Source organism: Lactuca serriola, chromosome 4, assembly GCF_051521515.1.
Source record: "Lactuca serriola cultivar US96UC23 chromosome 4, Lser_US96UC23_V15, whole genome shotgun sequence".
Taxonomy (NCBI): Eukaryota; Viridiplantae; Streptophyta; class Magnoliopsida; order Asterales; family Asteraceae; genus Lactuca; species Lactuca serriola.
In genome coordinates this window covers 105,790,879-105,802,231 of record NC_136411.1, presented here as the reverse complement: position 1 = coordinate 105,802,231, position 11,353 = coordinate 105,790,879, and the positions used below count along the sequence as shown (strand labels likewise).

The following is an 11,353-nucleotide window of genomic DNA, read 5'->3' as shown; positions in this document are numbered from 1 at the left end:
TGCAATATGAATTAATAATTTTATAATAATAACATTGAGATTTAATAAAATGCGACTCCAAATTCAAATTTTACTTATATTCTCTATACATATCTATTTTATTTAACGGTCGATCATGTTTATAGCTTGGTTTATCGAACCCTTGTGTTCTACTCCTCACAGTTCAATGAAAATTGTATCTCACTTGCTTCTCCACATGGATCCAATCCTTTCTTAAAAATTTCATACATTTTGTCCACTTCATTCACCTTCTTAACTTCGATTCATGTTCTTTCACCAATGGAAATCGAAGCAAATCTTACAATTCGTTTTCAAAATGAGTAGATATATCGATCCCCAAAATTTTCTTCAACAAACCACATGCGTTTCTCTTGTCCTTCTTTTTTATTCCTCCAAAATTTCCTCGTGCAGACCAATAATAGGTCATCCTAAAACAAAATTAAGAAACTAAGCCCTCGATCAAATTAGAAACGATGAACCTACGTGAGAATGAGAAAGGGAGGGAATCAATGTCGAATATGAGAAACCTATCTAAGATTGAGATTGAAGGTGACAATGATGGGGAAAGGTCACAATGAAAAGGGAAGGGAAGATGAGGATGGTTGTCATCGTTTTAAGAGACAATAACTATGCGACTTCGTTGCCGAAGAAGAGGACAGTAAGGCTTCGGGGGTGTTTGGCTTATCTTTTCACAGCCAAAAGTTCTTTTTGTAAAAGAAAAAAACAAAAAGATGTTTGGCAAACTAGTAACTTTTAGAGTTTTAATACAAGAAAAATCAACTTTTTTGGAAAAGTTAGGATTTTCTGACTTTTTGTAACTTTTTAAAAAAGAACTTTTGAGCTTTTAAAAGTTAAGCCAAACAAGCTCTTCATTGCCGGAGATGAGAAGGATGACCGAGGGCAAGGGTCAAAAAAGGAATTGCCGATTGTCCGAGATTTGGCCTTTTGGGTGAGGGAAAATAGATACAGGGTTTTTTTTGGTACAATAGTCAAAAGTAAGGGCATAAACGTCAACTCATATTTTTTAACCATATGACTTAAACGGGGCAAAGTTAACGGCGTCAAGTGCAGACACTATCCTCGTGACAAAAACAATCCTCGGGTACTCTTGGTGTCCAAATTAAAAAGATTGGACTTGATTCAAAAAAAAAACATACTTACGGGGACCATTTTGTAATTTACTTTGGATTTAAGATTTTTAAGGATCATTTGACAGCGACCATTTTACAATTTACTCTTTGTATTTAAGATATTTAAGGATTATTTGATAGCACATGTGGAATCAAATAATTGACAGAGAAAATTACAAAAATGGTCCTTGTGGTTTTATTTATTTTTTATAGTTTGTAGGTCAATATTTGAAAATTTGACTGAGGTCATCCATATAGTTTGAAGAAATTACACATATGAACCCTAACAAAGATAAAAAAATAATTTTGTCCTTTCAAACTTTTTTTTCTTTTACTCGCCTATATCAAATAATATAAAATAAAAAGAACTCATTTGTACCTTACTCCGGAATCCACCACCCCCACCCTATCGTCTTAGTCTCCTCCTTCACCACCTTCACAAAACCAACTCCGGTTACCTCCCTCATTGTCTCCAGATGCCATCTACAACCCATATCCTTCAAAAATGATTATCGACATATTTTGTTATGCTGTCTACTACTTCTTGAAACCCTTTGCATATTTTCTAGCTAAAATATGAAAATTGATGTTAAATTCGTTCTGAGCTCCAATTATTTGATAAAAGCTACGAAGTTGTATAATTTCGATCCCAATAAATTGATTGCCTTGACCGTCATAGGTACCATCATCATTACCCTTCAAAAAACCACAAAAATGGTTGGTTTTCATGATCAAAGTAAAATACTACTTTGAAAAGGGAATCAATGGTGGAACCAAAGGTTCTCTAAACCGGCAATTCCGGAAACCTACCTCCTTGTAATTGGGTCCAAAATTATGTCGATGAAACAAATAAATAAGCTAATAAGGATAATCTAATTAATCAAATAAGTTGAAGTATAAGGTTTGACCATAAAAGTCTTAGGTTTCCGCCACAACAATGAATCTCGGCAGTTTTAACTTAATTTCTGATGCGATTTCAGCGAGATAACTGTTGGAAAGGGTAAACTGATATTTTCATGGACCACGGTCGTAATTTCTCCAAACCGTAGGGATGCCCCTATCAATTTTTCACCAAACTTACGAAATGAACCAAATCCCGGAACCATAGGGACCATTTACGCAATTTACTCTAATTGAGATTTGAGAACAGAAATATCAGTGTGCACACAGCACAGCACAGTACGCGGGTGATTCGTCGATAACTTGATAAATATTCTTGTCCACTCGCGTCTTTTTCCTTCTTTTTTTAATTTCTTATTATATTTTCTTTTTGCATCATACGAAAACATGATGAAACTTCCCAGAAGGCAGAAGCAACCATTTGTCCACGTTTCACAACTCAATCAAGACTTACAAGGCGTAAAAAACTCCTTATAAATCACATACCATGGATAACACGTAGCACCACATCATATATATCCCACCATCAAAATGTCAAGCGAAGAATACATCTACAAACTCTTAGATTCATACTGGTATAAACACCAGATTCTTACACGAAATCGACCATCAATTCGGATTCCCGAATCCTATAAGGAAGAATATGGATCAACGCCTTCGCCCAAGACACCTAAAGATGAGATCATGGCGTTGACGACGGGTAATTGTAAAAATGATGTGGAGATGAAAGGTCTACTAAGATTCTGGGCTCATTCGGTTGCTTCAACTTCCACATAAATGTTTAGCTCCCTCTTTTTCATCGATTTTTTAGTGTGAAAAGTAGGAATTACCACTTGATCTGAATACTACTGAATCAAGGAATAATTAGTATAGCTTATATGATATATATGTGTGTAAGCTATACATGTATGCATGTGTTTGGAGATTGAACAAGTGCTCCATTTGTTTCGGTTAAAAGCTGTAAATCTGCCGGATTTAAACAATCTTATATATTAGCACCAAGTGCACTCGAGTGTATGGATTTTAGTGTCTTTTGGATCCTGAATGCATAGAATTTTCTCAGAATTATTCGTGCAGTGAACAGTGATCCAATCGAAAGCCACATTAATGCTTTTTTTTTAGAACAACGAGTTAGTATATGTCTAACAACGAGTTAGTATATGTCTATGTTAACTAACTGATTAGTTAGAATTAGTTATACAGTGGGTTAGAAGAAGAGCATTTATGTAATTTCAATTATTTGTTCAGTTAGTTTGATAGCTTGTACATATTAGAACTTATGCATTGTATTGATTCAATTCGGTAATGAGAAATGAAGAATATCGAAGAGTTTCTTTCCCAAATTTCTCTCTTCAATCTCAGTTGTAACATGGTATCAGTTTGGTGATCCGATCTTCCGCATTCACTCTGTTCTTCTTCAATTTCTTTCTTCTTCATCGATTTACTTCAATTCATTTTCAAAAGAAATGTCTCAATCTGTTAATTCCTCATCTCAATCTCATGTTATTGATATTTCGAATCCATTCTATCTTGGATCTTCCGATAATCCAAGTAATGCTCTTGTTTCTAATGTTTTCAATGGTGTTGGATTTTCTTCCTGGAAACGTTCCATGACGATTGCCTTATCTGCCAAAAACAAAATTACATTTGTTGATGGCACGACATTGAAGCCTCCTGATAATTCTCCATTATTTGCAAATTGGTCGAGAGTAAACTCCATGGTTATCAGTTGGATACTCAATTCATTACATCGTAACATTGTTGATAGTCTTATCTTTCTCCCAACTGCTTACGACATCCGGAAAGAACTTAATCGCCGATATGAACAAGCAAATGGCACTCAGATCTATCAAATTCAACAGCAAATTTACTCTTTATCTCAAGGATCCGACAATTTTTCAACTTACTTCACCAAACTGAGTAAAATTTGGGATGAACTGCGTCTTGTTCAAAACATTCCTGCATGTACATGCGCTACTGCTACAAGTATTGCTAAATACTTTGATGAACAACGATTTATTCAATTACTCATGGGATTGAATGATACTTATAAAGTTCTTCGTGGTCAAATCCTAATGATGAAGCCTTTGCCAAATATTTCAATTGTTTATTCTATGATTGTTCAAGAAGAACGACAGAGAGAAATCACTATCCCTACTAACATCAATCATTAGACAATTGCAATGAATTTTTCACACGATTCTTCTTCTAATTTCTCAAAGAAATCGTTAGTTTGCACTCATTGTAAGAAGACAGGGCATTCCAAATCTCAGTGCTATCGACTTATTGGTTTTCCATCCAATTTCAATTTCACGAAGACAAAGAAAGATGAGACAAAGTTTGTTGTTCAAATTGCAACTTCTGATACTTCTTCTGCAATTTCTCAAGAATAGTACAATCAACTTTTGCAGTTACTCTCACAACATAATATGTCATCATCCAGTCAAGCAAATTCTTCTATTCTTCAAGAAGCAATGACACATGATGGTAATGATTTCTCTTATGCTCACTTTGTAGTTAATGTGTCCAAGTCATCTACATTTCTTACACCGCATCTTTCATTTATCATAGAAACATGTGCTACTGACCATATGTGTTCTAATTCTAAACTTTTCCTATCTTTAATTCCTTTCACACAACCACATTCGATTGGGCTTCCTAATGGTCATTCTTTGTTCATTATACACTATGGTGATGTTCAAATTCATGCATCAATCATTCTCAAAAATGTATTATATGTTCCATCCTTCAAATATAATCTTATGTCAATCTCCAAGCTTACATCACAGTTGAAAACATTTATTTTGTTTACTGATGAGACATGTCTCATGCAGGACCCCATATTGAAGAGTAGATTAGCTATTGGAGTCATTGGAAAACGGATAAATGATCTTTATGTGTTTGAGTATCATGTTCTTAAACAAAATCTTTCTCACAGTTTTTCTATTTTCACTTCTGTATTCAATTCTCCTTTGTCCTCAATTTCTCATGTAACTCATAATTCTTCTGATTCGAATGTTATGTTGTGGCATAAACGTTTGGGACATGTTTCTATTGATAAACTCAAACATTTCTTACATTTACCTATGAAGTATGATAATGATGCTATTACATCTTGTTTAACTTGTGCTCAAGCAAAACAAACATGTAACGCCCCGATTCTCAGGTATGGAATTAAATGAAATCTTTTTGGTTGAAAGATCTACTCGACGAGTTGGTTGCCCTACTCGTCGAGTAGCAGCGAGGTGGGATCGCGCATTTAGTGGTCTACTCACCGAGTCCATAAAGGGACTCGACGAGTAGGAGCTAACAGATGAAACCCTAAATTTCGGGGTATTTCACCCTATTTAAAGGATCATTGGCCTTCCCCAGCCTCCCCTTCACTGCTTCTTGCCCTTCTAAAGCCCTAATCGTGTGTGTGCTCATTTTGTGCATTCTTACGCTTGGAGGAGGATTTTCTTGGTGAAAAAATCTTGGAGATCAAGCATTAAGAAGCAAGGAGCTTGAAGGACATGAGATCTATTGTATTTAGCATCTTCTGGAAGGTATAAATCGTTACCCTAACCTCATTCATTCTAGATCCCCTCTTTGGTCAAATTCTAGGGTTTTCATAGTATGATTGGAATCTATTCTTCTATGCAATCTCAGATCTGAAGTTGTAACTTCAGAACTGAGCTCCTTTGGGCTTCTTAGTACATAAAGTTTCCATCTTGTGTAAGAATGAGACTCTCCCAAGGTGTAAAGCTCCATTGGAAGCATAGATTGGTCATTTAGGGCCTTTAGAACCTTGCATGTGCGTAAAGTTTTCAACTTTACGTGATAAACATACCTTAAAAGTTTGGATCTGTAATCTGGAGCCTTACCATGGCTTAAAAAGCGTCTGCATGGATGAAGGTCTGCGAGGACTTGGCGAGTTAAATGAACAACTCGGCGAGCCCGATGAAGATGGCCATGAACTCGACGAGTTGGATGAACAACTCGGCGAGTCCATTGAAGTTTGTAATCTGGAGCCTTACTCGGCGAGTCATTAAAAGACTCGGCAAGTCGACTAGGTTTCTCCCAATTCTTGGACACGTATGAACTCGGCGAGTTAAAGGAGAACTCGACGAGCCAATCAAGGATTTCATGACTTCTCGAGTTCAAGAAGGACTCGACGAGTAGGTGAACTACACTCGACGAGTTTAGTCAACATGGACTGTTGACTTTGACTGTGGACTTTGATTTTGACCATGAGTTGACCAGTTGACTTCTAAGGATATTCTGGTAATTTGGAGATTTATGAAAGAGGACTTTATGGTATCTATAGGTAGTGAAGTTCGTGTTGGTGATCCAGGAGTTGAAGCTTTCTAGTTTCAGACGTCCATTGCGAGGTGAGTTCTCCTCACTATATCAACAGGGTCTAAGGCACCAATGCCGGCCCTTATTGGATTGGTATCCGGGTTTATTCCATGTTATGCTTATTGATTTACATCCTGGTAGTTAGGATGGTGATATGCTTAGTGACCTGGTTAAGTCGATATCCTGGAATATAGGATGATGCTATATTAGTGACTGGTTAGGTCGGTATCCTGGTTATACGATGTTGTTATGCTATTTGATCTGTTAGATCAGTTGACTGTTATATATGCTAGCATATGATATGTATGTGCACATGTTTGTTGATTGGGGGTTGGGTTGAGGCGGTCCTGCTTTGTGCTGAAGGCCAACATACCCAGGGCGGTCTGGATAGACTACAGACCCCGAAGGGTATGTTAGTCAGATCGAAGGCCCGACGAGTGGTCCGGATATGCTGAAGGCCCGGCGAAGCGGTCCAGACGTGCCGAAGGCTCAGAGAGCGGTCCAAATAGACTGAAGGCCTGTGAGGCGGTCCATTCAAGCTAAAGGCTCATCATGCATGTTGTTTTGTATTTGCTATTATGTTATGAGTATGGTTTTATGAGGTTGGTTTGGGGGAATTCACTAAGCTCTCGGGCTTACAGTTTCAGTTTATTGTTTCAGGTACATCAGAGGATTGTGGCAAGGTGATGGCGTGATCGTACAACTCCTCATGTTTTATCTATGTCTCTGGGAAAAATTATGATATTATACATTTGAAAACAAAGTTGTAATGATATTTAATGGTTTGAAATGTTTTTAAAAATTTTAAATTGGTTTGAATTTTTGGGTGTCACAAAACAATATTGTCTTATCCACATAGCATTTCAACTTCCAAGGCTTCTTTTGATCTTATACATATTGATGTATGGGGTCCTCATAAACATAACACATATGATGGTTACAAATACTTTGTTACTATTGTTGATGACCATACACGACACACTTGGATTCATTTGTCGACAAACAAGAGTTGTGCCTTCTCTATAATCCAAGCATTTGTCAATCTTGTCAAAACCCAATTTCACAAAATCATCAAATGTGTCAGAAGTGATAATGCCAAAGAACTTGGATCAAGCAATGATGGAGTTGCTTATTTCAAGGAACAAGGGATTAGTCATCAAAAATCAACACCACATACACCTTAATAAAATGGGCTTGTTGAGAGGAAGCATAGACACATTTTAGAGGTGGCTACAGCTTTATTCTTTCAATCAAGAATAGGAGTTCCATACCGGGGAGAATGTGTCAAAACTGATGTTCATATCATTAACAGAACCTCTTCCAAACTTCTGCAAAACAGAACGCCATTCGAAGTTTTATATGGCACTCAACCTGATATGCAAATGTTAAAAGCCTTTGGATGCTTATGTTTTGTTTCTTCTACTCCAATTGGTAGAGACAAATTTATGCCTAAAGCCGACCCTTCGCGTATTCCTTGGCTATCCTTTTGGTCAAAAGGCATACAAAGTTTTAAATCTTGTCACTCACAAGATACATGTCTCTCGAGATATCAAGTTTTTTGAACATATGTTTCCATTACATGCTCTCAAATCTGTTGGGTCATTTAGCCCAACACCTTCCTACATTCCTAATATTCAACCAGAGAATCATGTTTCAAATGATTCTATTCACGATTTTGTTCCCATTCAACCTTCCAATCCTTCTTCTACATCAAATTCCCAAAATACCCCTGAACCTCCCATACAACTCAGAAGGTCTTCTAGAGTCCATATTCCTCCTGCTCATCTTCATGATTATGTGTGCAATGCTGCTATTAGTTTTGATCTTAATTGTCCTCACACTATTACAAATTTTTGCATCAACAATTATCAATAATATACATCTATAATATGGTTTCGCATGATTCATATATTTTTAATGTGGGAACTATCATAAACGAGCCAACTTTTATCATCAAGAAAAGGGCATACCAGAGTGGGAACAAGCAATGCAGAATGAGTTGGATGCATTACAAGAAAATGGGACATGGGATGTTGTTAAACTTCCTAAAGGAAAAAAGGCTATAGCTTGTAGATGGGTCTATAAGATCAAACAAAAATCTGATGGAACTATAGAGAGGTATAAGGTTCGTTTAGTAGCCAAAGGGTTCACTCAAAGACATGGAATAGACTTTCATGAAACCTTCTCTCCTGTGGTTAAATTCACCACTGTTAGGAGTCTTGTTTCTATTGCAGTCAAAAGGAATTGGATTATACATCAATTTGATGTTAATAACGCATTTTTACATGGTGAATTACAAGAAGAGGTATATATGCGTTTACCACCTGGTCATGAGTCTTCTTCCTCTTCTTCACTTGTTTGCAAACTCAAAAAATTTCTTTATGGGTTAAGACAAGCATCTAGATAGTGGTATGCTAAACTCTCCACTGCATTACGTTCTAAAGGGTGTTTTCATTCTCCTAATGATTATTCTCTTTTCTTAAAGAAATCCTCTTCTTCAATTACAATTGTTGAAATTTATGTTGATGATATACTTGTTACGGGTGATGACATTGGAGAGATACAATGCTTAAATGAGTTTTTACATCATCAAATTAAGATTAAAGACTTAGGTCTTTTACATTTCCTTCTTGGAATAGAGTTTAATAAACTTGATCATGGCGTGATGATACATCAAACCAAGTTCATCAAACAACTACTTCAAGATTATGATCTAGATGATGTTACACCAGTTTCAAGCCCTCTTCCTCCTCAAGTGAAGTTACTTCCAAAAATGGACAATCCACTTCCAGATGCAACAATTTACCGACAGCTTATTAGTAAACACAATTTCTTGTTGCATACTCATCCTGACTTAGCCTTCTTTGTACAACATTTAAGTCAGTTTAATCAGACACCTTCTCAAGAACATTATTCTGCTACTATTCACATTCTCAAATACATCAAAGGTACTATTTCACAAGCTTTGTATTTTAATGATAACAAAGATTTCAAGTTGGATGCGTTTTGTGACTCGAATTGTGCAGCATGTCCCATTACCCGAAAATCAGTTAGTGGATACTATATTCTGTTTGGTGGATCTCCGATTTCATGGAAATCAAAGAAGCAATCAACTATATCCTTATCTTCTGTAGAAGCTGAGTACCAATCAATGCGACGAGTCACTGCTAAACTTTCATGGTTGAGTCGTCTTCTTGATGAATTAGGAGTTACATAAATTACTCATATACCCCTTAAGTGTGATAATATGGCTGCTATCTATATTGCCAATAATCATGTATTTCATGAACGTACGAAAGACATTGAAATTGATTGCCACTTCATCCGTAACAAGGTTCAAGAAGGTTTAATCTGTCTATCTCATGTTGATACTAATGAACAATTGGCAAACATTCTTACAAAACTAGTTTCAGGTTCTCGACATTTTGAGGCTACATCCAAGCTTGGTCTGATCAATGGTCCTAAGCTTGACGGGGGGTGTTAACTAATTGATTAGTTAGAATTAGTTATACAGTCGGTTAGAAGAAGGGCATTTATGTAATTTCAATTATTTGTTCAGTTAGTTTGATAGCTTGTACATATTAGAACTTATGCATTGTATTGATTCAATTCGATAATGAGAAATGAAAAATATCGAAGTGTTTCTTTCCCAAATTCCTCTCTTCAATCTCAGTTGTAATAGTCTAAGATTGAACTCAATACCTCCATGTTAGAAACACCTTGTTAGATACATTGTTAGCCATGTGGTCTAACCCAACTTGTTCATTAATTTATATGATCAAGAAAGCTTACCCTAATTTTATGATGTTCTCTTCTATACTATTATAGTTTTACTTTTGGCTTTAAATAAGGATTTTCTAAATGTCAAACTCTAGATTTTACCTTTGATTTAATCCACTACCATGCCATGATCAATTTAGAATGTATTATTCTTGGGTCTTCTTGTTGATTATATCTAGGGGATCGTATATTTGGAGAAGTAAGTTTTCTCTGTTGGGTTTTTGGAAGTTCAGTTTTGTAACTTCTTTTTCGATCTCCCTAAAACTTAAAACTCTATTATTCTTTACATATAATAGTCTAATTTTAGATTGATTGTTTGTGGCTATGACTACTTAGACTTAGAATCAATTTTGTTCATTCGATTATTTTTTTCAAACTAATATAACTGGAACACATCCTCTAGTAACATGTTATAAGTTTCTGTTGATCCTATGTTTTGTCTTCCTTTTTATCTTCTTTATTATGTATGAATCTGAAAAATATCTTTCCAACGAGTCCACCATCCTCAATGTTTCCAGTCCTTTTGTAATTGGATCTTCTGATAATCCATGATAATCCAAACTGTGTTCTTTTTTTTAATATTTTTAATGACGTTGGTTTCACAACTTGGAAGTGATCAATGATGATTGTGTTTATCTGCTAAAACATAATTGGATTTGTTGATGACACATGCATTCAACCCCTATCAGGGGCGGATTTAGTCTGGTCCCGGTGTTGCACCGGCAATACCTACTTTTTCTGTCCGCAGTAAAAAAAAATCGATTTTTTTTGTTTTTACCTATTTTTCATGTATCAGGAACACCTATTTCATCTCGGCAACACCTACTACGTATTCCTGCATCCGCCCCTGACCCCTATCACTTCACCTTCATATTCTAGTTTGTATCGTGACAATTCTATGGTTATTAGCCGGATCTTAAAGTCTTTTACTAAGAACATTGTCAATAATGCTCTTTTTTTTCAAACCGCATATGAAATTTGGATAGTGTTAAATCAAAGGTACAAACAATCTAATGGTGCTTTGATTTACCAAATTCAACAATAATTATGTAAACTAACACGACACAGAACGGCTAGGGTTTTATATTATTATCGAATGAGAAGTACAGGATACAATGAAACAAAAAGACATAATATATACATTGGCTAACTGGCACATAAAACCCAACACAAAATAAAGCCCAAATCTTATTAGGCTAACATCC

The 11,353-nt window shown here is 35.9% G+C and overlaps 1 protein-coding gene across 1 annotated transcript; it reads left to right on the top strand.

Annotated features, from left to right (window-relative positions):
* The first annotated feature begins 3,496 nt into the window (after nt 1-3,496).
* Nucleotides 3,497-4,204, top strand: LOC145098689 (uncharacterized). The gene has a single exon (XM_079036300.1). It carries the CDS (start codon nt 3,497-3,499, stop codon nt 4,202-4,204), a length of 708 nt encoding a protein of 235 aa, XP_078892426.1.
* Nucleotides 4,205-11,353: the final 7,149 nt, after the last annotated feature.